The 26,808-nt window shown below is 41.9% G+C and overlaps 1 protein-coding gene across 27 annotated transcripts in view; it reads left to right on the top strand.

The window, feature by feature from the left end:
* The window catches only part of ZBTB20 (zinc finger and BTB domain containing 20), a 774,657-nt gene that overhangs the window by 733,074 nt on the left and 14,775 nt on the right, over positions 1 to 26,808 (top strand). For all 27 annotated transcript variants that reach the window (XM_040484983.1, XM_040485001.1, XM_040484982.1 and 24 more), the window contains one exon: positions 21,317 to 22,921. In XM_040484983.1, coding sequence (XP_040340917.1) covers positions 21,317 to 22,921 — 1,605 coding nt within the window. The remainder of the gene's footprint in view (positions 1 to 21,316; positions 22,922 to 26,808) is intronic.

The raw sequence follows: 26,808 nt of genomic DNA, 5'->3' as shown, positions 1-26,808 counted from the left end.
TGCTTTTCTTCTGCCTCTGTATCCTTTGTTTTCTTTAGGGAATGTGTAGCAGTTAGTACTTTTTACCAGCACTGAAAGAGATTAAGGTTTGCCTGATCTAAATCCATTGTTATTCAGATAAGGAAACTGAGGCCCAAAGAGGGCCAGTGTCATACCAAAAGGTTTCCACATAGTGAGTGAGTGGAAGAGACAAACAGGAGCCCAACTCCTCCTCCCACCATACTGTGCGGCCTGGTACCCAGTTGGCTTCAAGGACAACTTATGTTTTCTGAACAGAGAGTCAGGAGTCTTCATTTGTCAATCTACTGAATGCTTTCAATGTGGAGGACTGGATCTCTGTGTTGTGCAGGATGCAGTTTTATAAACTGGAGCCCTGTGCACAGAGACTTGGGATCTCGTAGAGAATATCATAGACATTCACCAACAACTACCCTGCAGAGTGGTTAAAGGTATGTCCCCATTTACCTGGACTCACCACAGCATTGATTCATTCACTTGGCAGGCATGTGTAGGGTACGTCTTATGTGCCTCACCCTACACTGAGTTCTGTGGGGATACGAATGTAGAGACAACCAGACCCTGCCACCAAGAATCTTAAAACTTAGTGTATGTTCTTAAGTTGCCATTATATGAGATAGAAATTAGAAAGTTCATAAAATACATTATAACGTGGTTAATAGTAATATCCATTCAGTTTATCAAAAAAGATTCCATTTGAACTCTCCTGAAAAACAAATAGAATTCTTTTGGCGGCATGGCATTAGGATAATATGTAAGGAGTTTGCATTTTGGTGCAAAGCTGTGGACGGGTTTTAAGTAAGGGTTGCCATGCTCAAGGCTTTGCTGTAGGAAGATCTAATTTAGCAGCAAGGTTGTAGAGAATGCATGGATGTGGGAAGGGGTGGCTGAGTGGGGGGGAGGAGAAAGCCTAGGAAGCTTTGTCAATAGTTCAGACTTTTGGTAACCCGAAGGGAACTAATGATGAGCCAGGTTCAACAGACCTTGTAGATGAAGGTGGACAGCTCCAGGAGCTGACTGTTAGTTAAGAGAGAGCAAATCATCAAAGATAACTCTAAGATATCAAAAAGAGAAGATACAAAGGAAATGTTTAGAGGAGTATAATACAGTTCAGTTTTAAACAATACTGAGAATGAGACACCAGGGGTAAACCCAATGGAGACAATTAACAGAGTCACAAATAGGGTAGTAGAGTACAGCAGGAAGATTTGAAATTAGCAAATACTAGCAAATACTTTCACCAAGAAGCCATACTTTATGCCACGAATATAGGAGCAAATTCAGAGAAGACTTTGTTGAGAGAAAAAAAGGAAATGGAATATTTACAGTGAGTGATAAGAAAGAGAATGAGGAGGGTGTCTAGGTGACTTAGTCGGTTGGACTTCCGACTTCTGCTCAGGTCATGATCTCACGGTTTATGGGTTTGAGCCCCTCATTGGACTGTGTGCTGACAGCTCAGTGCCTGGAGCCTGCTTTGGATTCTGTCTTCCTCTCTCTGCCGCTCCTCCACTCACACTCTGTCTTTCTATCTCTCTCAAAAATAAATAAACATAAAAAAAGGAAAGAAAGAGAATGAGGAACCAGCAAAAGGAGGAAAAGAAAGGAAGGTCTAAGATATAGGAGGAACACCAGGGTAGTACAGAAAGACCCTCAGGGAGGAGAAGGGTCAACAGTGTTGGGTGCTGCAGATATTAAGAATTGGGAGCTTTCTGGTGGCTGTTAAGACAGTAGAGTCAGATGCATCACAAAAACACCATAAAATGGGGTTTAAGAGCAATGAGAAGATGAATGAGAAAGCAACAATCATGCACTACTTTTTAAAGAAGTTTAATACTTTACAAAGAAATAATGAACAGGTAATACAAAGGTAGGGTAGGGAATATTTTTATGATATGAGAGTCTCAAGCCCATTTACAGACAAAAGAATAAAAACCAGTGTTATGGGAGACTCTGCAATTAACTGGTCAAGGTGAGAGAGAATTAGACCTTCCATGTGCATGGCAATTGGGATGATAAATTTATGTAAAAGAAATTTGAAGCCATTACCCAAACCCAACAAATCAGTAATTGTATATTAGTTCTTTCTCTACTCCTTTCCAACATTGCTTTCTTTTCCTTTCAGCTACTAAGAACTAATGCCCTGCAAGAATTGTACATGTCTTCTTTGGATGCCTTCACAAACATTCACTCACCCTCAGTAATCTCTAAGCATTAGCCAGAGGACAGGTACCATATACGTTGAGCATTAAAATTTTCTAAAAATGTTTTAAAACAAGTTCTCTTAAGGCATAATCTTCTTTTAAATGCTACATTCTTTTTTTAATGTTTTATTTATTTTTGAGAGAGAGAGAGGGAGAGAGAGAGAGAGAGAGAGAGAGAGAGACAGAGTATGAGCAGGGGAGGGGCAGAGAGAGACAAACACAGAATCCACGAAGCAGGCTCCAGGCTCTGAGCTGTCAACACAGAGCTTGACACAGGGCTTGAACTCAGGAAGTGTCAGATCATGACCTGAGCTGAAGTCAGATGCTTAACCAACTGAGCCACTGCCACATTCTGTGAAATTTTTTTATGATAGGTTCAATTCAAATAGCTCTGCTTTACAGATAACAACCTTATGTGTTGTCTCATGTACTTCTTCATTTGCACAAGAGATCCTCAAGTTCATTGTTTTGGGGAGGTTTTTTTTTTTTTTAACTTTTTATTTGGGCTGTATTGTTCTCTTTGATAGCTGAAGACATGCCTAAGGCCACTGTCACCTGGACACACAGTATCTACACTTCCTTCTACTTCAGGTTGGTGCTCTGAACCAACTACATCAAATGCAACTCTCTGCTATTAAATTACCTCTGAAACTAATAAGAAAATTATTTTGTCACTACCAGAAGTTATATAAACAGCCATATGGGAGAATTTTGAATGTGAGTTTTTATCATCTCACAAGAATGAATTCATAGTTGATACCAAAATGGACCTTGAGTTTTGCCTTTACTATCCAACTCCAAAACAAAATTTCTTCCTACTCATTTATTCTCAGTGGTTTTAACTAAGTTCATATTATTGGTTTTATACCAAGATCCCATGCAGTATTCAAGCAGGCATACATAATTTATTTGTTTGTTTGTTTGTTTCAGAAGTAGAACTTAGTGATTCATCACCGACATATAACACCCAGTGCTCATCCCAGCAAGTGCCCTCCTTAATACCCATCACCCATCTAGCCCATCCCCTGCCCCCCTCCCCTCTAGCAACCTTCAGTTTGTCCTCTATAGTTAAGAGTCTCTTACGGTTTGCCTCCCTCTTGGTTTTTATCTTATTTTATTTTTTATTTTTTTTTTTATTTTTTTTTTTCAACGTTTATTTATTTTTGGGACAGAGAGAGACAGAGCATGAATGGGGGAGGGGGCGGAGAGAGAGGGAGACACAGAATCGGAAACAGGCTCCAGGCTCCGAGCCATCAGCCCAGCGCCTGATGCGGGGCTCGAACTCCCGGACCACGAGATCGTGACCTGGCTGAAGTCGGACGCTTAACCGACTGCGCCACCCAGGCGCCCCTCTTATTTTATTTTTAAGAGTGCTTGGCATGGCATGAAGAACACCACATGAAGAATTTCAAGAAGTGGTATCTAAATTACCTTTGTCATTTTTTTTGTAATCATTTTCTTTTCTGTATAATCACTTATTGTCTCTTTGCCCCATATCTCAACTGGGTACTTAGATATAAAGGAGACAGTAGAAGAAAGGTATATGTAAATTTGAGCTACAGAGCATAATTCTGTGTCTCATGGAAAATACGCGTGCAAATTCTGAACTTCAACCATTAGATGTTAACTCCAAGGGAAAGGATGCATAGCCTTTCCTCAGGGAAATATTGTAGGTTTCTGCATGCAGGACAGGGTGGTTTGGATTTTTTTTTTTCCAGTTTTAAGAAAACCCCCAGAAATCTGATCTATTCCATTATATTCCTGACCTAAGGGTCCCAGAGGAGTGGTTGGATCCTGGGCTTCTGAAGTAGACAGTAATCCTGGGTCTACATGCTGACAGGCACTCCAAATGGACCTGCTGTCCTTGGGCAGTGATACAGGCCGAGGCTTCATGGAGATGTCACCCTCTAGTTCCAGAAGAGGGACTCCTCTAGAAGAGGAATCGTTGAGGTACCAAAATACCATGACTGGGCCTCCCTGTCAGAGTCTATGAACTTCCTAAGAAGATATGCACACATGTATGCTTGCCTAAGTGGCATATATACTGAGACACAGTATATAGCTTTCATTAGGCTGGGTTCAGAGGACAAAAAGAAGGAAAGAGCCACTTCCCCAAGACATAGCCCAAACAGAATCTGCATGCTCAAACCTGGCCCCCAAAAGTAAACAAAAGAGCAAGTCTGATGTGAACATCCGTGTGTGGACTGATTCCTAGAGCCCTTTCGGGTCCCTTCAAGATGCCCACAGGGCAGGGGCAGATATAACAGACCTCTAAAGCCATTTCTTCAACACCTGATAATGGAGTAGGTTTGCTCAGAAAATGTTTTCTCACCCCCACGGTCTACTTATTTGCTCTTTTTAACGTGAACTTCAGCCTATGAATGCATTTTACATGCTTTTACTTAACCTCCCTATACTTCCATTTCCTCATATGCATAATGAGGATGTGAATAGTGTCTGTCTCATGGGGTTATTATAAGGAGTAAATGAAATGCTATAGGTAAAGCTTCTAAAACCGCACCAGAAAGACCGCCAACACTCAGAGAATTTGAGCATTAGCTATAGTTTAAATGTTTTAAATTATTAAGTAAATATGTACTAAAATTGATGCAACATAAATGATGTATGTCATAGCAGCAGGGGCCGCATACTTCCCCTTGAGAATGATGGAGACAGAGGCCCTGGATCTGTAGGACAGCATGTGGGACACTTTCCCCCTCGCTTCAGGAAAAGGCCACTTTCCCTTTCCTTGTCCCTTCTCGGATTCAGGCCCAGGTGGACTGGGAAGCCTCTCCATTATCTTTTGGCCTTCTTTTACGCCCTCATTGGTCTTGGTGTGGATTTTGGTTTTTTTCCTGACATTGGCAGAGGACTGATATTCACATCCACTGTGTGTCAGGTACATTCTGTCATTCTTACAAAAAACACTCCATTTTACAGATAAGGAATCTGCAGCCCAAACAGCTTCAAAAATCTCTCGGAATGTTTCCTTTTCGACATGGGGAAGGTGTAGATTATTCTTTATATGATATGACAGTCTGATAGTGTTGATCTGTGGAGTTCCTTCTTGTCCTCATGGGCATTCCAATCAGTGAGAGGTTTTCAGATTATAGAGAATGGCTCTGTGTGCTGCATTAGCTCCGAATACAGATGCTCGTAGCATCTGTACACACCCCTCCCACGCACCTTCCTTTCCCTGAAGCCACCTACCAGCACTAATACCAGAAAAGGCTGAAACATGAGGTCCTCAGAACGGGCCAACAGCTGTGCTGCCACTTCCAGGCCCCCTCCAAAGAGACATCCTTACAACTAAAGAAATGCACCTTTCATCTTTTTGAAAGACCGTCCACCCGATGGCTTCAGAGTATTATGAAAGAATTGAAAATAGAGGCCAACTTAGTTGGCCAACTCAGTTACTCTGTTTTGCTGCAGAGTAGGATTGCCCTGAATCTCCCAGCTCACTTATCTTCTTCCATTCTGAAGCAGTTTGCAGGAGATGAAAGAATATATATAATCTTAAGAAATTCAGGAAGACTTGGCTCATTGTACCGAGTACGCGTTTCCTGTCCCGTGGGTTTTGGGTAATGCGTGGAGATAATTGTGGACATTTGCTTCTCCTCCCTCCAGAGCACTTTTGCCACTGAGTATAGAATTCCAGAGACACATGGGTATGGAACTTGAGCACACAGGTCTCTTAGTAAGAGATGCAGTTGAAATGCTAACCTAGATTGTGTGAAGTCCACATAAATCTCAAGTCAGAGCTTTAAAATAATGAAATTTTGTGATTTCTGATTCTCATATGAAGTCTTCCTTAAATCATGTTGACGGCTATTCAGCAGAATCCAAAGACACCATTTAGATGGTACAATATCTACAGACAAAATATATGTGCAGCTTGAAAAGTAACGATCCCTCAGGGTTGTAGCCCCACCAAAAGAAAAAGAAAAAAAAAATAGCAGTTGCAATCTGAACTCTCAACATTGTAGCCAAGAAAGGAATGGATATAACAATAGAACGGGAGAGATTCAAGACAGAACATCTTAGTTGAAGGAGTCTGGACGTTCAAGAAATATGTTTCAGAAAGACTCAGAAGAAGTATTAGGTAAGACGAATCATCCCTGTTCCTCAAATAACATGCTAGCAGTTAAATTAAGTGCTTCTTTGGGCCAGTTGGAAGAACTCATGAAGAAAGAAATCCTGTCTTGTTCTCTGCTGGATCCTGAGCACCCAGCAGAGTGTTTGACCATAGTAAGTGCTCAGCAAATAGTTATTGAATGAATAAATGAATGAATGAATGTGGTGTGGGAGAATGGAGCAAAAGCAAGGGTGCATGGTGTTTGTGAGCATTTTGCCCATTTGTGAAAGTGTAGGTACTGATTTTTTATCAGATTTTTTTCCTTCAGCAGACCTACGAAACAAAGTGCATTGCAGATACCCTCGGGTTTTTATGCTGGGAAAACAAAATCCTTTTCTGTTGGATGTAGGCTGCTACATGTTTTGATTCTACTAACAATATGGCAGGGTTAAGGTCAACTTTGTAGTATAATCTGGTGCCTTTTTTTCATAGATATCATGAAAATAGATACTTATTTTCAAGATGCTCAAACAGATGATTAGGCGAAAGCTCCAGCAAACCTTGAAACAAGAAAAAGGAAAGGTTTTCCCACTCCCACCTCCCATTACTGTGCCATCCTGTGGAGTTTTCTGAAACCCCACACCCTCCTCCTTGTTTCACCCTTTTCCCTGGTCTAATCCTTGTCTAGGGAGTACAGTATGTGCTGTCAGTCTAGCAAGGAGACAGCTCTTGAGAAATCCACCCCCTACACAGTGCTCCCAAGCACCTCTCATGGGACTGGCATGATTTGATCAGCAGCAGACAGAGCTGACCCAGGGAAACAAGAGCTTGGCTTAGAATCCCAGTGCCCTCCTGCTGGAAGGGCCCTCAAGAGAGTTCTTCACACCCGGCCTCCCTCAACTGGCTGGACACTAGAAGAATGTGTAGGAAAACAGGCTTCTGGCTGAATGAATAGAGGGTTAAATGAATGAGAGATGAGTTCACTCCTCCAGAGTCTCCACCATCCCACTTGAATAGAAAGCTAACTTTGAAGCCACTCTGTTCTCCATGGAACGATTTTGTATATACTCAGCTTTGGAATTGGAATATGGTTGCCATCTGTGGCCAGTGCATAGGACTAAGGAAGCACTGGGGTGGGTAGGAGGGGGCCATGAGGGAAGAAAAGAGACACTTAAAACGAGCTAATGATCTCCTTTGTGTTGGAGTCTAGGTTTCAGAACTTCAGTCCTGTACTTCAAGAACAAAACACCAGTGTGTCTTAGACCACACCAGGCGCCGGTACATCAGATAAGACCTGCGCTGTGTGGTGTTCAGCCACTGAGCCTCAAGAAGTTCTGAAAGTGAAATTAAAGGAGCAAACTGGGGAAACTGAAAGGAGTAAAGGCTTAGGGAAAAACACAGTCACAAGGGCTCTGCAGATATGTGTCTTTGGGGTTACGGTAGTTCAAAAATGAATCTACTAATTAAAGAGTTGGAAGATGCTATAAATCCCAGGGATTTAAGGATCTTTAGAAGAAAGGAGATACTTCTCCATACACTCTGAGTACATTGTGATCCTTTGGTAGAATCCAAGGGTGCAAGTGACCTGGCTATTGTGCATCATTGTGCGTTTAAACGGTTGATTGAGAGTTACCGACAGCTCTACTAGATGCGGGGGCGGGTGGTCTTTTAAAACAGAAAAAAGCTGTTAAGCAACGCCAGTAAGACCTGAGAACATCTCTGAAAGGCAGTGAATAGCTCACAGGGCTTCCTCGTTTCCCTGGTATTATCTGTTGTAAACTGTTGGTTATGGCGCAGAATCATGTTGATAATTTATATACTGAAATGACATGCCAGAGACTAATAATTAAGCTGAGGATATGCACTGGAGGAAAAAATTATTACAGAAAAGTTAACTTTGCTTTTGAAAAAGGTTAGCTAATCGGTTAAGTACAACATTGGAAGGCAAGTATTGTTATATGAAGTTTAACAGTGGCTCTGTATCTCAGGTGTGAGAAATTTACAGAGTAGGGAGATGGAAATCATTTTGGCCTTGCAAGGAAAGAATCTCATCAGGGATGTATGTAATACAAGTTTAGAAGCATTGACAATCCTAGGCATGCACAAATCACTTTACGGAGCACAAAGTGACGGCCCCGCAGTGCCTTACACTTGGTGCGTTAGAGTGGTTGAATCAGGAAATATCTGTTGGCTGCATGAACTCTGGCCTTGACTCCCGTCTGCTGTTAGGAACAAGATCCACAACTGTGACTCAGCTACAGTCAGAATGTTAGTACTGCCCTAAAATCTGTCTGGTATACAAGTTTCTTTTCCTAGGATCCCTACATGCCTCCTTATTCTATTTTATTTCTCCTACCACATCCCTGTGAAGCATAAGAATCTTCATTTTACAGATGGGATAACTGGTCCACCTAAATAAATAAATAAATAAATAAAATTAATTCTTTGTCTTTCAATATGAAATGATTCATAATCATTATATGCCCCAGTTCAATGTACTGTTTTTCCACATTATTTTAGGTTTCCCAGGAAAAGGACATATTTTATCTTTCTCATTATTATTTTTAATTGGTTTCCAGAAAAACTGAGATAAAAACAGAATCTAACAAATATCCCATGGAGATATTTGGTGTTCTCTTTTCTTTTAAGAATAAATGAAGACTTTCTCTGCTCCTCTCTCTCCCGGCTCTCTGCGCAGATAGTCAAAATCCCATGCCAATTTTCAAGCAAATAAGAGCTCATTCTAATAGCTAGATCACGGTCCCCTCTGTTGAGGAAATGGCCTTATGAATTCATGTCTGGAACCTACAAAAGTTACTTTGGTTATAAACCTTACCAATTTTACCCAAACATTTATAAACAGTACCGATATCTGACCTGGTTGTAAGTTCAATAAAAAAAATTATGCTCAGCATGTGAAAGGCCAAAGAGAAATCTAGTGTCTTTATTCCCTCTGGTGACCTACACTAAATAGCGCGTATTTACTTATTTACTTTGTAAATGAGGACACCCAGTGGCCACCAAGTGAAAATATTCTAAACAATCTCTGACGCTGTTTATGCAAATACACATATCCAGTTATCACAACTGATTGATAGAGATCTCTCTAACATCTGTGAGCAAGCAGTTTAGCTTCCCTAAGTCAGGCAAGGGTGGTGGGACTTTAGCCTGATCATTTTTAGATCGCATGAGAGACTGATCGTCTCTTCTCACCTGGGGTTTTAAGGTATGGCTCTACTTTGAGCTCCGCTGACTCCTCAGCCGACAGGAGGACCTAATGAGCTGTCTTTTGGGAGAAATGGAATCCAGGAGATGGGGACAGTAAGGCCTGTGTCAGAAATCATAAATGATTGAGCACAGTTTGTGAGAAACTCAGTGAACTCATAAAAAACCAATTGCCTTAGACCTTAAATGTGTACTGAAAATAGAACTGTGGCTCTTCCTTGATGAGAGGCAGTAGAGTAATAAAGGAGAGGGAGAATAGCATCACTCAAACTTCAGAGACAGAAAGACTCCCTGGGACTACAACATGCAGTACCTCAGAGAAAAGGTGTAGCCTGAAGTTCCCATTGATATTGTCAGCATGTTCAGGAAGTTCGACAGAGACTTGACCTAACAAATGCTCAGTTAGGACCTACTCAATGTAAAGAAATGTGTTGGGCAGTGTGAAGGTTCAGTAATTTGTAGTTGTAGCTGTAGTTATAACAAGGCAGGGTACTAGCCTTCGGATGCTTCGATTATTCTCGTAGACCCAGACAAGCACAAGTGAAAAGAGACAGTGGTCAATAATATACTAAATTAGGTAGTACATGTGTAAGAAGTTCAGACTTATTTCTCAACATTCAGGTGGAAGAAACATTTCCTTATTTCTTTTTTTTTTTTTTTAATTTTTTTTTTTAACGTTTATTTTTGAGACAGAGAGAGACAGAGCATGAACGGGGGAGGGTCAGAGAGAGAGAGGGAGACACAGAATCTGAAGCAGGCTCCAGGCTCTGAGCTGTCAGCACAGAGCCCGACGCGGGGCTCGAACTCACAAACTGCCAGATCGTGACCTGAGCCGAAGTCAGCCGCTTACCCGACTGAGCCACCCAGGCGCCTCACATTTCCTTATTTCTAAAGCAAATTAAACCTGTCACTAAAATAGCAAGAAATTCCATGAGGCTTCAAGGCTCCTCTCCCTTCCCCAGACTAGTACAGGGACTTACAAAATCTAGGGAGAGGTCAGATCCTTAGTCCACAGCAGTCTCCGTCATCAACATTGCTTGTCTACATGACAAAGACCCTGGTCCATCTGACTGCTGGGCACTACTGCTGTAGCTGGGTTTAGAGATGCCCCTCACCCTCATCCTTGCCCCAGGTGCATCACTGCTCCTGTCAAGGCAGTACCCTTTTTTATGTCCATCCTCCAGAAGTGTACCAAGAAATTACCCCAACTAGAGTTGTATGTAAGCAGAGACTTCAAACTTTATAGCACCTTCCCCCATTTGAGGGGTAATTATTTTTCTCCCCTGACAGGCCACCTCAGTGTACCTCCAAAGCACCAGCCTCACCCTCCTCACCCTAGTAAGGGCCTAGCTTAATTCCCTTAGAGGGCCTAGATTCCCAAAACAAAGCTCTCCATCTTGGGGCTTTGTCTTTAGGGCTTAACTTCTGATTTGGACTGTGAAGCCACAACTTCCTAAGACAAGAGAGCCCAGAACTATGTACAAGCTTAGCTTTTCTTAATTGCCTTATTGCTATGAAAGTTTTCTCATTCAGTGGGGAAAAGAAAAAAACACAAACAGAAATTAATGTTTCAATCTATTACCTCACCAACCAGTCGGAACTAAGAAAAGAGAGAAATTAAGATGGACCCGGCAATCAGAGAAGGGCTCCACAGAGAAGGAAGAACTTTTTATAGGGTTCTCAAATGGTCATAAGGTCTGGTAAGTTAGAGGAAAGCACAGAATTTCAGAACTCAGGACAAATTCAGCAGAGGAGAATTAAGAATAAGCTCTTGCAGTGCACGCAAGAGATGGCACAATGTCCAACTTCTTCGATTAGTTCAAAGATTTTATTTGGGGAAAATGGGAAAATAAGATCAAACCAGTGAAGTGAGATGAGATTATTAGAATGTTACCTACAGCTATAGAAGACTCTTACAGCTTAATATCTTTTCTCCTATGACAGGTAAATAGTACTAAAATATTATATAAAAGAACACATAAAGTATAATAAAAATAAAATAAAAATGAAGCATCTTACTCCTCATTAGAATAATATGAAGTATGCCCTCTACTTCCTTTATTTATCCATGTCTCCCAAGGTTTTGAGTTCCAACAACACTTACCTAGGATCTTCTTCATCCTAGAAGACTTACATCTTATTCTTTCTTAAGGAAACTCTGTGCCTGGTTTCATGATGGATCGCCCTAGCTGGGCTGTCGAGAGGTAGTTTCAACTACTTGTCCTAAACATCAAATCCCCTCTGTGCTTCTAACTTTTCTAGTAATCCAGAAAAAAATAATAATAATAACCTTTTTCGTTGGCTTTTCCTTGTTGCTTTGAGATAGAAGGCCTTCATTTTTTCAGTAAAACAATCTATCATGGCTCAAGCCCATGCCCTCTATAGAGAAACACTGTAGCCCCCTTCTACCAATACACAGAACTGTGCTTGAAAACCAGTTGTCACATTGGAAGTGACTTATTTTTTCCCGGAAGACGTAAGCAAAGAGAACATTTGAGCATTGAGCAAATCTGAAGATCTGCTTCAAAAGCAGTTTCGAAACAGTGCAGCAACAGAGGACCAAAGGAAGTTCTGTGGATTGGGAAGTTCTGATTATTTGAGTAAAAAACAGCTTTTTTAAAATGACACTATGGGGCTCTGTTTTCTCACTCATTGAAATTCAGATAAAAGTTGTCCCAAAGTCAAAAAATTAATTTCTTACTTAACTATACTTTAACACCAGTTGATATTTTCCAAAGGAATGCCATTCCTAGGAGTTATTCTGGATCTTTGAACTCAGTCAAATTAAAAAATGTGTTTTTCCTTTAAAATAAGTACAGGATGATATACAGATCAAAAGAAGAACAGATTAGTAAGTAAGAAGATGCTGGTTTCTATATAAACACTTTAAAATTTTTAATTTCTTTTCAAGCAGAAGAAAAGGACTGAACTTATTAACTGTACATTTGAATATAAAGATCCTTCTTTAAGGCCTATCCAAAGCCAAGTTCAAACTGCATACTTTAACTATGAATGTAAGTAGATCCCTTTGTTCATTTTTGTATCCCACCCACGGATGCAGCATCTCTGTGTTTTTGTTCCCCAGATTTAGTGAACAAAAGAAAAGGTTACAATAGGGCAGCAGCTAAATTTGTAAGGAAAGAGCTTTATAAAAAAAAATCAAACTCCTAAAAGGTGTCTCAAAAGGTTTATGATATAAGAGGATTTAAAGGCATCAACCTCAGATTTCAATGACTTTCTTCCTTAGTCCCAGCAGGTCCTGCCTTCTCAAGAAGAAGTCATTTCATTTCAGCGTTGGAATGAGGGCATAGGTGTCTTTCAGAATGTTGTCTAGAATTATAGCTGTCCGATGCCTTTGTTCCCAGAGTTAAAACTTAGCTTTCACAAGCTGCACTATAAGAGAATAAAGAAGGTGTTTGAACATTCAGTGTTTTGTTCCACTGGAATCAGATGCTCAAAGTATAGAAATTCACAAAGCATGTAGCTTGATAATACCCCAAGCTGAAGTTTTAACTTATATTTAGAATTGGTTGCATAAAATTGATGTTCAATTACTTCTTGATTGTTTGATTATATCCTCACCTCATAACTAAAGGGATTTGAGTTGGCTTAAAAGAATACTCAATACATTAGTAAATATGTAGGAAAATATACTTACATGTAACTATAAAAAAGAAATCAGAGTTGAAGTAAAATAAGGAATTGACACTAGAATGAGGCCAGGGGGTAAATTTGACTTAGAAAAGCATGCCATGAGGTCCCATATAGTTCTGAAAATTTGACCTAAATTTTGATTCTGAGCTCCAGGTACGATTTTCACAGGGTCCACAAAGATAAACATAGAACCAGCTTTTCCTGGGCACTGAGGTCAGGGAGAAGTTGATTGATGAGTATACGTTTCATATATCAAAGGTCCTTATGGATGAATTTCTTTTCACTGTTTTAGATTTTAGATCACCTGTGTCCTTATGGATCCATTTCCAAGAGGGTTTTCTCAGTAAATGTTTCACTTACGAATTGGTGAATATTCAGGTGACCCCCAAAACAACTCCATCCATCAGTCAGTTGTATTTGCAATGTTAGATGCATAATCAGGCATTGCTCAGTCCCTTCTTGGAGGTAACAGCAGAGTGAATGTGGAATCAGGCAAGCCAAAGGCCTGGGCTGTCCGAGAGAGACTGTGAGAGCCTCCAGAGCCAACTCAAAAGGCTTCCGTGGGACTTTTCCTTTGGCCCTGGAAATCCCACCGGCAGTATCAGTCTCTTCCTATCCTTCAGAGGAAGCATGAAGCTCTTGCTTTTTGGTAGAGTGAAGAGAGGGGAAGGACGGCAAGAATGGAGACTCAGTCCAGATTTGGGAATGGGCCTGAAGATCACAGAGTATATGAGTTACTAATTCACAGTTTTTCCCCCTTGTTCCCCATACTTGAAGCTTAGGAAAACTTAAGGGTGTAGCAGAAGGAAAAAAGGGAGGGAGAAAGAGAGAGACCGGAGAGAGGGAGGGAGGGAGGGATGGAGGAAGGAAGGAAGGAAGGAAGGAAGGAAGGAAGGAAGGAAGGAAGGAAGGAAGGGAGGAAAAGAAAGAAAAGCCGTCTGTTTGAAGTACTACAGGGCTTTCAGGTGAACTCTACCTTGTTGGCTAGATTGGAAGTACACATTAAGATTTTTAAAAAAAGAAGTGCATGTTAAGTTTTTATTTATTTTTTGTTCAATTTATACCACAATATCTCATTTTTAACAGTCCAAAAAACATTAAAGGATATTTCCTAGTTCTTATATGGATTTGTGTTAACTTTCAAAGGGGATCCGCTCTGATAAAAACCTATAGTTGGCTTCACCAGTTGTCAGACTATATAGCTCTGTTCTATTCCTCCAGATCTCAGCTAGTGTTAGTACTTTATCATCTATATTTCTGTTCTCTCTTTTTTTTTCTCTTCCTTTTCAATCCTATTTTTATTTTTGAATCATTCTCTTTGGAAAGGTAAGTGCTGTCACTTTGGCTAAGACTGTGGCGTTGATCACATAAAATAGCATCCACTCAAGTAAATGGGAAATATCAGCCTGCCGGGCCTGTTATCTCAGATGCAGTCATGAAGGCGACGTCAGTTTCAGAGGCTCTGATTACTGAAAGTAGTTAAGAGCAGCCTGAGGAGAGATACTTGATTCTCGATTCATGGGTCTTAATTTGGGGGGAATACAGACCTCTTTGAGATTCTAATGAAAGACATTGACCTTATCCCTAAGAAAGTAGAAACATGCCCATTCATGATAATATGTAGATACCCCTAAAGCCCACACATACACTTCCTAAAGACCTTTCACTACTTAAACTGTGCTTCGGAAGGAATGAAAGTTCCTTACATGTATGAATGAAAGTTCAAGGAATATGAAAGACATATCCAACTATGGTACTGAGATCATAAGTAGAATGGTGTTGTTCCCAACATTCATAGGTGGTATATTCCTGAAAATAGTTTGAAAATCTAATTTCTGAAAGTTGAACTAAGTTTTAATGCTTTAAGAGAACAATTCTGTTACCAATGGTAAAAAAGAAAAAAAGAAAGAAAGAGAAAAAGAGAACATCCTCTAATTCCTGTACCTTGTACTAATTCCTGTACCTGTACTAATTCCTGTACCTTGGGCTTAGACAATCAGGAAGGTAGAGAACAACTCTCACTGGGAGACAAACCAAAGCACTCCCTTTACACCCAGGAGTGGGTGCATAAGGCAGTGCAGCTCTCTTTCCCATATGCTAATGACCCTCCCACGGTCCACATCCAGAAGCAATGACAGCTAGGATATGCTAGGTGTATGGAGCCAGTGGTAAGTGATTTCTCCAGTGCTCCCAGCCACCCTCCAAATGATGTTGACGGGCTGGGTCCCACGACCCAGAGGCCATCCCACAGGACCAGCCAAGAGGGTTCCTGGCTGCGTGCAGGATAGAAATCAAACGCGAGCCAGGAGGAGGTGAAAGCAGAGTTTATTGAAGGTAGAAAGAGAGTGCAGGTACAGAGTGTGTGGGAGACTCGGAAAGGAAAGGAGGGAGTCTCATCTTCACTTGGGGCCTGGGGATTTTTTATTGACGACTGTGGTCTGGTGCACATGTCCTCTCAGTCATCCAGGAACTGGTCAGAACAAGGACAGAGTCCAGGTGTCCATCATAAGTCACTTACTCCCTGGAGCCAGGGGGTGTTGGCGTCAAGATGTCTAGCGCCAGTGGTCTGGAATATGCACATGATGACCTCGCCTGGTCAGTCCTTAGATGTTATCTGCTGTGCTGGAAGACTCCAAAGAGATCATGAACTCCTTGTCCCTTACAAAGGAGGACATACATTAAGGCATGTGTAGGGCAGAGATGCAGGTCCTAGCAGAATAGAAGTGGGAAAGGGAACAAAAAGCAGGTTTTTACGGAGTCCTTCAGTTTCCCTGTCTCACAAAGATTGTGGAGATGCCCCTGAGATAGAAAGAATGTGTTGGGCCATCTGCTTTGGATGGTGAAGCCCGTGAGGAAGCAACCTCTGCCCTCCTCAGGCTCAGCAGCTCCTCCCCACCCCGGCACATACGTGAACTCAAATATCCGAGGTCTTGGCCCTGGCAGGGGCAACAGATGTAGATTTGGGGAGGAAGGGACCTGAGTGACCACATGCATCCTTGTTTTCTCAGGAGAAGAGTCGGTCTTTCCTAGTATGACCCACTTGGTCAGTAGCACCAACACACAGTAGCTTATGATCATCACTAATCACCTGATATACGAAAGAGAAACTTCAACACAGTAAAAGTATCAAGGTGCAAGGTGGCAAAGAGTGTGATATAAAAGCCTGGGCTGTGGAGGCCTGGCCACCCTAGCCCTATTTTGTGAGCTGACCCACTTACCTCATGTGAGCCTGCTGGCCCAGATTGAAAGCTCAAGGGCTTTTCGGCCCTGCCATTTGACTTAGACGTGTTGACTTGACCGAAATTCATGTTGGTTTTAATTTGAGAGCTGGTGTTTCCTCCCAAATCACAGAGACTTCAAATTCCCATCTCCCTCTATAGCACCTCACCCTTGCACTGGTCTGATTTTATATATCCGGGGCTGAGAAAGGACTGGATTTCACACCTAATTAAAGGAGATTGTATTGCCTGCTGTTTCCTTTCTTGTTCATTTTCCCTTGTGCACAAGCAGCTTTTTATTCTCATGCTAAGTCCTGTCCCCGAACACCCGCAGTTTAAGAGACAGTCAGGAGCCGGGTTCCTACAAGGCAGAGCCAGGCCCTCCATCACCTCTTTCACCACAAGCCGATTTTCCCTTCGGTGCTCGCCCCACTTCAGCCCCATCCGTATTGTGCTCGCTCACAGAACACAGTCATTCAGAATACATGACCACTTTCTGTGGTAGGATGCCTTGTGTGTTTCTAGTGAATGCCATCTCAGGCTGACTCTATATTTTTACTCTAGTGGAAAGGAGGTCGGTTATTATTTTTAAACACATAGGGAACCATTTTTATCAACTCTTCATTTTACCCCCGCAGTTCTATGTTCACACCATCGTGGGGTATTTTTGGGGTGAGGTGGCGTCCCCAAATATACATAATCTTTGGAAAGTTGTATGGTTTTGTAGAGTTAAGAGGGTAGTTGGTGGTTTTTTGTTTTGTTTTGTTTTGTTTTGTTTTTGAATAGCCCAAATGCCTATTCAGTGCCAATCTAGGAAAGAATGGAGTTAGCATTTTCACACCATTCCTTCCTATACAGTCCCTGAATAACCATCTAATCAAGATTTGTTTTCAATGGGGAACAAATCTTCTACAGTAGACTATTTCAGATTTATTCCGTTGGAATCTATACATTAATGCCCATTGGATGAAAAGGCCTGCTTCACAAAAGCCTGGACATTGCCTTGCTGTGGCAGAAACTTTTTCCCACTGTATTAGTGTTAAATATAAAAGAAAGCCTGGGAAAGAATTGCTTCAGCATTGTGTGCGGGAGGAACCAGGCGCGCTTGAATGGAGAGGCAGGGTCCCCCATAGCATCTGTACCCGTATCAGCAAAGCCCATTCAGCCTTTCATGGCTGCTTACTGCAGTGTGGGACCAGTGCACTCAGGGAGATGTTTAAAAATTGTGTCTATAAAAATCCAACTAGGCTCGTCAGGTCAGGTTGTACATGTGTGCAGGTTGGAGTTTGTCACTGTGGTCTTTAACGAAGTTGGTTGACATTACTGCAGAAACCATAATTCAGACCATGTAATGAGTTTTTTGTGATTATCTCCATAGGGTTACCTGATTGTTTGGATAGACTCGACCAGTTCACTCAAGCAAGCAGTTTGAATTTTTCTCATGAGATTGTGTGTGTGAATGTGTGCAGTGTGATGACAGCTTTTGGTGTTGACCATTTCCTTCTGTAAAGCAACCTTCATCATCACTCTCAGTGTTTTTATCTTTTCTTCTATGTCCTGAGAATTAGCGTGGCCTTAGATCTGTAGGCGATCCAGTTTTCATTCTTCAGAGATCCAGTGGTATGCAGTGGGAAGAACATCAAGGGTGTGGGTTCTAATCCTAACCCTGCCTCTTACTAGCTGTGTAAAACCTAGGCTAAGTCACTTAAACACTTTTATAGCCTCAACTTATTTGTACATCAAATAGTAGTAATAGGACTTGTCCTGAAAACATATAGGATGGTTTTAAGAAAATACTAAGATATTATATGTGAAAGAGTTTTGTCCATTGTGAAATGCTACATGATATTAATTATTATGATACTTGTGGTAGAGTTTCTTTCCAGAATTAATCAGAAGGAAGACACCTCTTCATCATAAATGGCAAATCTAGTGATATGTCTGTGACTGGTGCTATGAGCAAATGTGTGTTTAAAGAGTATTTTCACCTGGGGCGCCTGGGCGGCTCAGTTGGTTAAGCGTCTGACTTTGGCTCAGGTCATGATTTCGCGGTCTGTGAGTTTGAGCCCTGCGTTGGGCTCTGTGCTGACAGCTCAGAGCCTGGAGCCTGTTTCAGATTCTGTGTCTCCCTCTCACTCTGACCCTCCCCCGTTCATTATCTGTCTCTCCCTGTCTCAAAAATAAATAAACGTTAAAAAAAAAAAAAGATTATTTTCACCTGTGTGGAAAAAAGTTATCTAATAAATCCATCCTACTTAGAGATGGTGATTTTATCAGAGACTCGGCCAGTTTTAGTGCTCACTGTTAACTTAAATAAAAAAGACCTTAGTGATAGTAAAATTATATGTAGAAAACTCTACATTTTGGGGCACCTGGGTGGCTCAGTCAGTTGAGCATCCGACTTCGGATCAGGCCAGGATCTTGTGGATCTCGCTGCTGTCAGCACGGAGCCCGCTTGAGATCCTCTGTCCCCTCTCCCTGCCCCCCCTCTCAAAAATAAACATTTAAAAAATATATTAAAAAAAAGAAAAGCCTTACTACATTTTAGTGCAACTTAAAGATGTCTTTAAATTAGATTACTGAAACCATGTTGAAGTCCCAAGGCCTAGAAACATGAACACCGTGCTAATTTATGGGTAGATATAGAAGTAACTGAAGGACATATTGGACAAACCTTTTCATGCGGCTTTACAGTGGACCCATGGACACCTAAGGGCCAGACTTCATTTGGGGCAAAGCATGCAAATGCAATGAAGCAGGTAAGAATGTGAATTCTAGGGCCAGACCACCTGGGTTCAAATGCCACTCTTTCACCAATTGCCTAAGTGGCCTTGAGTGATTTTCTTGATTTCTCTGGCCTCAGTTTTCCCATTTGAAAATGAGGATAATAATGCTACCTATGTGATAGGGGTTGCTGTGACGATTCAGTGAAATGATATGGTAATAAGTGGTAGGCTTTTAAAAAATAAATGCTCTTGTCGTTATATGCTCTATGTGCATGGAGGACTCAGCAAGGTCTTAGAATTTGGTCTGCTGACTGATTTCCTGAACATTTCTTCCTGGGTTATTGGGACCTTCCTTCCCCTAGGGCTCTATTTTGTATTAGCACAGTTATAGAGGGTTCACCATGATTCTTGAATCTGGCAAAGACCATTTGTTTTACAACAGTGAAAAAAATAGAAACTGTAGCCCAATACAACATTTTAGGCACATAATAGACCAAATGGAAGCCAGAACAAGAAGGAATTCTCTTACGTAAAAACCAATGCAAATCATATCACTGAAAGTGAACATAGAGCCTCTAGGCATTTATTAAGTTAACTGGATATATGTGAGGCTGACAAAATATAAAGATGGAAACAAAGGAAATAAATGACTATGTAAAAGGATGTGGTCACACCAACTGAGCTCAAATAGCATGAGGAGGAGATCGAGTGAAGCAAGGTAGAGGTGGTTGAGCTCAGACTTTCCTGAACCGGTCCTCTCTCCTAAGGTGGACGAGAAAGAACCAAAGGAGGTGGGCATTCCTCCCATCTGCAGGTCATTACCTCTGGGGGTTACTTCTCACAAGACACAGAGATCTGGGTCACAGGCCAACAATCCGTACTTGAGCCACCTGGATGGTAAAAGCCTACTCACTTGGCCTCTCAAGCTGATTGTGAAGTTATGAAGGCAAGAATAGGGAATAGAAATGAAGGATGGTTCAGAGAAAAGGATTCTTTGGAGCCATTTGAGAAGTGAGGTAGAAAAATAGGAAAGCCCTAAGACTTAGTGTTACAGCCATCCATTTTATTTCTCAATCTGTGATCCAGATGTTACCGACATTATCCCTTGTCTGCAGAACGTGGGGAATAAGCAATGGGTCAGGCTATCCACAGCCTCCCTATAGTACACTATTGCCTTCCCACGGGGAGCTGTAGCAAGTGCATACAGCACTCTATTGGCTTGGGTGATCACACATCCCATTCTTGCTTTACTCCTGCTGTCCTCACCTAATTATTAACAGTGCTCCCTTGCACTCTCAGAAGTGCCCAGTTTGAACACTAAATATGAGCACCTAGTATATACTACAGTCTGCCAGGTCAGTGCTGCCATCTCTGACCTTTTTAACACTCCTTCTACATTAAGTTTCAGGAAATTCAGGAAACCATCCATATCACATACAACCAAGTTAGAAAGTTCTCAAACAGGTTGTCAGAGATGACAAGAAGAATGTGTACATGCGGAAAACAGTGGGTGAGCGCCCCTTCAACCAGCAGATTGCACTCCATCACCTGTCCCTCAACTGGAAAACATGGCAGCAGCTGTTTGGTGGATGTCTTAGTCTGGATTGAATTTTCCAAGAGTTTTTGCATACATGGTGTGGGTTTGGAAATATACATATAAATGAGTAGGAAGGGAGTTTATTTTTTAACAATGAATATTATTGCTGTCTATGAATAAAATCAAGAACCTTGAAAAACTGGGAAAAATGTAAGCTTTCCCGAAGGACCTCGTCTTAGACCTGTCTAAAGTGGAAGTAGACAGTTCCATGAGAACCAATCTTCCATTTGTTTTTCAGGTCTTATTTGCTGAAGTTGTAGTAAGACAGGCAAATGACCCATCTGTTTATTTGGCTGCTCTACTTCGACAACCCTGGCTGAAGCTCTAGGGCATTGACAGGGATTCAGTACCCAAAATAGCTGGGGCATTGTTGGGGCCAAATGGAAGAAAGGCATTGTTCCGGTAGGCCATCATACCTCAGCCTGCTGTGCAAAGCATGTCCAACTCGCCACAGAGCCTGCTTGTGTCTGCAAGGTGGGGGGTTGGGGCTGTTTCCAGGAGCCATGGGCATTACCCACCTAAGACATGGGTGTTAGGAATGAAGTCAGTTAGCCCTGACCCACACGCCCTGTCTTGTGTCTGTCTTGCCACCCACCGTGCAGGTGACATCAGTTGCAAGGGGATGACCGAGCGCATTCACAGCATCAACCTTCACAACTTCAGCAATTCCGTGCTCGAGACCCTCAACGAGCAGCGCAACCGTGGCCACTTCTGTGACGTGACGGTGCGCATCCACGGGAGCATGCTGCGCGCACACCGCTGCGTGCTGGCAGCCGGCAGCCCCTTCTTCCAGGACAAGCTGCTGTTGGGCTACAGCGACATCGAGATCCCATCTGTGGTGTCGGTGCAGTCGGTGCAAAAGCTCATTGACTTCATGTACAGCGGCGTGCTGCGCGTCTCGCAGTCGGAAGCCCTACAGATCCTCACGGCCGCCAGCATCCTGCAGATCAAAACAGTCATCGATGAGTGCACGCGCATCGTGTCGCAGAACGTGGGCGATGTGTTCCCGGGGATCCAGGACTCCGGCCAGGACACGCCACGGGGCACTCCCGAGTCAGGCACATCGGGCCAGAGCAGCGACACTGAGTCGGGCTACCTGCAGAGCCACCCGCAGCACAGCGTGGACAGGATCTACTCGGCACTCTACGCATGCTCCATGCAGAACGGCAGCGGTGAGCGCTCCTTCTACAGCGGTGCGGTGGTCAGCCACCACGAGACTGCACTCGGCCTGCCCCGTGACCACCACATGGAAGACCCCAGCTGGATTACGCGCATCCATGAGCGCTCGCAGCAGATGGAGCGCTACCTGTCCACCACCCCCGAGACCACGCACTGCCGCAAACAGCCCCGGCCAGTGCGCATCCAGACCCTGGTGGGCAACATCCACATTAAACAGGAGATGGAGGACGATTACGACTACTATGGGCAGCAAAGGGTGCAGATCCTGGAGCGCAACGAATCCGAGGAGTGCACGGAAGACACCGACCAGGCGGAGGGCACCGAGAGTGAGCCCAAGGGCGAGAGCTTCGACTCGGGCGTCAGTTCCTCCATAGGCACCGAGCCTGACTCTGTGGAGCAGCAGTTCGGGCCGGGGGCAGCGCGGGATGGCCAGGCCGAACCTGCCCAAGCCGAACAGGCCACAGAAGCTCCTGCTGAGGGCGGCCCGCAGCCGCACCAGCTAGAAACAGGTGCCTCCTCCCCAGAGAGAAGCAACGAGGTAGAGATGGACAACACGGTCATCACTGTCAGCAACAGCTCCGACAAGAGCGTCCTGCAGCAGCCTTCGGTCAACACGTCCATTGGGCAGCCATTGCCAAGTACCCAGCTCTACTTACGCCAGACAGAAACCCTCACCAGCAACTTGAGGATGCCTCTGACCTTGACCAGCAACACACAGGTCATTGGCACAGCCGGCAACACCTACCTGCCGGCCCTCTTCACTACCCAGCCCGCGGGCAGTGGCCCCAAGCCTTTCCTCTTCAGTCTGCCACAGCCCCTGGCAGGCCAGCAGACCCAGTTTGTGACAGTGTCCCAGCCCGGCCTGTCGACCTTTACTGCACAGCTGCCAGCGCCACAGCCCCTGGCCCCATCCGCAGGCCACAGCACAGCCAGTGGGCAGGGCGAAAAAAAGCCTTATGAGTGCACTCTCTGCAACAAGACTTTCACCGCCAAACAGAACTACGTCAAGCACATGTTCGTACACACAGGTGAGTGTAGGCTCTGCTGGAGACCTGGAAGTGGGCTGTGGGTGTCAGGGGGGTTGTAGGAAGGGAGGGGCAGGACAGCAGTGGAAGGCAAGTCTTGGAGTCATCTTTCAGATTAGAAGGAGCCATCTTCTAGAAGCCCCAAGGGTGCCCCCGTCATAGGAATGAAGCATCGTGCCACCAAAATACAAAATCACAGAAACCCTTTATGTAGAAGGGCAAATGGGAAAAAAGTCTGATGAAGAATTTGCAGGCACAATATCCTTTAAATGCATCGGACTTTGTAATACATTGTTTGATCCTAGGTGTTTAGAACTGGAAAAATCCTTGGAAATTATATACTCTATATATTATTATATATTAATTAATATATTATATATAATATATATTATTTATATATTTTTATATATTTTATATTTTATATATTATAAATTTTTATAATTATAATTATAATTTATATATAATTATAATTATAATTATAATTTTTATAATATAAATAATTTATAAATTATAAATATATATAATTATATTTTATATTATATATATTTTTATATAATATATAATATTATATTATATTATATTATATTATATATTAATTAATATTATATACTCTCTCTATATATTTTACCATGAGCACTCCTTCTACAGCAGTGCGGTGGTCATAGGCTAAAGTCATATATGACTAAAGTCATATACGCAGAATAGGAATGAAAGATTTAGTCTGTAGTAAGTTCTGTATGAATCATCAACTTGAAGAGACCACAAGGCTGATGCAAGCTCATGCTGCATTTGTGGTCCCTGAAATGAAGAGAAGTGATAGACTCACTCTATTTTCTACTGCTTATTCTCTATTTTCAACACCTAGAGACCACAGATTAGTCTGGGCACTACCTTTTAAAAGGACAATAAACTGATTGGGCCCATTCAGAGGAGTATAATTAGGATGACGAAGGAAGGCAAAGCCATGGCATATCATAGTTGAAGGTCCTAGGGCTGTTCAACCTGCAGGAAAGACTCAGGGCATCATAGAAGCCACATCCAAGTATTTGAGCTTCAAGGGCAGCATAATGTAGTAGTTAAGCTGGAACTCTGGACCCACATTGCCTGGGTTTGCAGTTAGACTTAGGCACTACTAAACGTTGTCACTTTGGGAAAGTTGCTTAATCTTTCTATACTTGTTTCCTTGTCTATATAAACAGGATAATAGTAATACATCTTTCTTATAGTCTTATTTTCAGGATTAAATGAATTAATACATGAAGCTCTTAAAACAATTCCCGGCCTATAATCAGCACTCTGTAAATGGTAGCTAACATTAGTATTGCTAGCTTTATTTAAATGGTTGGGAGGAAAGAGACATTAAGCTTATTCTGTTTGGCTCCAAAAGGTAAAACTGGACCAATGATTGGAAGTTATAAAGGAGATTCTTTCAACTAAATAAAAGAAAAGGGTTGTTAATGGTCTGAGCTGCTCTAAGATGGGATAAGCAGCCCCCAAAGGGACTGAGTTTCTATAATTAGAGGTGTTCAAGGAGAGAATGGATGATCATTTCAAAGGGATGTTGTAGGGGGGACCCAATCATTAGGTGAGTAATTGGGTGAGATGGTGTTTCATCCCTGGATTCTGTGATTCTAGAGCTAAGATCTCCTGCCCTCCCAGCCCTTTGCCCAGCCCAGCTGCCCTTTTCCAGCCCTGTAACAGAACAGACACAGAAGTGAGAATTCCACAGATGCTCCTCCATATTAAGTGACCACATATGTGATATGATGTCACATAGATTCTGTTGTACCTGAAAATACCTACCCCAATGGTGATCACCATATTTGAAATTCTTATCACAAGAGTCACTCTTCTGGTATACCTCTGGTTCCAGAACACCCTGTTAAAAAACAAAAAAGTTGCCAGAAAAAATTATATACTAGAATTATAATACATGAAAATAAATTCGTTCCTCAAAGCAACTTTGTTTCTCAGATAAGCTAGCAGGCATCTAGGGGATAGGACATAAGGCACATAAACTTAAGTTAGGAAATATAAGGGAAGGAAAACAAACACTGAGATAAGGTACCCAACATGGAAGTGAACAACTAAAACCGAACGTTACTTACAATGAACTTTGCCTTCTTAACTGTCAGCTTAAGGCAAGACATTATGTAAATCTATGCATGTGCCTTTATGTGAATCAGTTGTTCTTAAAGATGACAATTTTCACACCTCCAAATAAACATGGTAACTCACTACTGAATTTAGCAGGAAATCAGGTAGGTAAGTCACTGTGTTTATTTGGGGTAAATGTGAATTCAGTAATCACCTGAGATCAATCAGGGGTAGTTTTCCATATGGTATGGGTATCATCATTATTTGGTAAATGGATCAAGCAGTAATATTTTTATTTATGTGGCACTTTATGGCTTACAAAAGTGCTCTCAAAATTTTTTTCCCTTTCTTTTCCTGAATAGTTGTCACATAAACCATCAAATTAAAGATTAAGGAGGAAAAAGAGACCATTTGTGGAAGTGTATCCTTAGCCAAAGTTTAGTTTGCTTGTCTTGGATCCATACATTTCTGTTACCACCCCCCCTCCCCCAATGTGCATCCCTTCCAGTAGACCCAGTAGATATAAAATTCACAAATTCTATTAGATCACATATTGAAATAAGACTTTAAACTTGGAACATAAAATTTTCAGTGCACTATCAAAAATTGTCTTTTTGCTATATAAACGCATTTATCCAGTGGATTCACTAAAGGATTCTGTGGTTAACCCAAATAACTAGATTTGCCCACGAGAAAACCAGCAATGGGTTTGTACTCTTAGACATCATAGATACAAAACCTACAAGTAAAGTCATTTCATAAATCTAAATCTAAATTATTCTCAAACCTTTAGCCTTTAGATAACCTAGTAAACTATGAAGGTCCTAAGTAAGTTATGAAGGTTTTGTATTGGTGTGTATGACATGGCTACGTCTGGGAACAATTAATAATACACAGATATCGCTTGAGCACCTCATTCAAAAGAAGCAAAATTTTTCCCATTCACCCTGAATTATTTGTCAGTGGCAGTTTGGAAGGGCCATCTGTCTATCAAGACCTTTGTCTAACGGAATGAATCCATAACCTAACAAAGTCAAAGAACAGTTGGTCTAGATTTTTCAAAAGGCATGACAGCCTGAACATATGGAAGTAATTCAGGACCTGGATTCACTGCGCCCTCCATTTCAAAACAAAGTTCTCTCCAGTTTCTTGGGAAAACATAAAAAAAAAAAAAAAAAAAAAAAAAATGGGGCCTCCCAGCTTCACAGGAGCCCAGTGGAAATGATAAAAATCCAGAGCAAAAAAGTCCAAATGTTGCTCTAAAAAGATTCTAGAAAGTACTAGGAATACTTGGAAAAGTACGGATGGTCTCAGTATTCTTATATAATCTAATATAATCTGTATAATCTAATATAATCTTATATAATCTCTACAATCTAATCTAAAAGAATCTTACTGAGAAAGAGCAGCTTGATAGAATTAAAAGGAAAGATATTTGAGATCTCTGCATCACAGCTATTATGCAGGGTACCTGGCTTTGCATTTCAGTTACTCAAAGGTTTAATGTAAATAGTACTTATTTTGGACAACTGCAGAGAATCTATTCTGAAATAGGGATTCCAAATAAAATTCTGTGGGGCTCTGGGTTAATGATCCACATGTTCATTGAAGGGAAGTGTTTGAAACAAATCAGTAGTCCATTGTATTGACTTTGGAGCTAAGCTCTACGTTAGGGAACCAGGGAACCAGGTTCCCTTAGGGAACCAGGGAACCACTAAAATTTAGAGTGGGACATAAGTGAAAGACAGTTATACTAGAATTATATTATTTGTGTTCAGTTTTGGTTCCTTTAA

Source organism: Herpailurus yagouaroundi, unplaced genomic scaffold, assembly GCF_014898765.1.
Source record: "Herpailurus yagouaroundi ecotype Mexico unplaced genomic scaffold, PumYag 162, whole genome shotgun sequence".
Taxonomy (NCBI): domain Eukaryota; kingdom Metazoa; phylum Chordata; class Mammalia; order Carnivora; family Felidae; genus Herpailurus; species Herpailurus yagouaroundi.
This window is presented reverse-complemented; position numbering and strand designations above follow the sequence as displayed.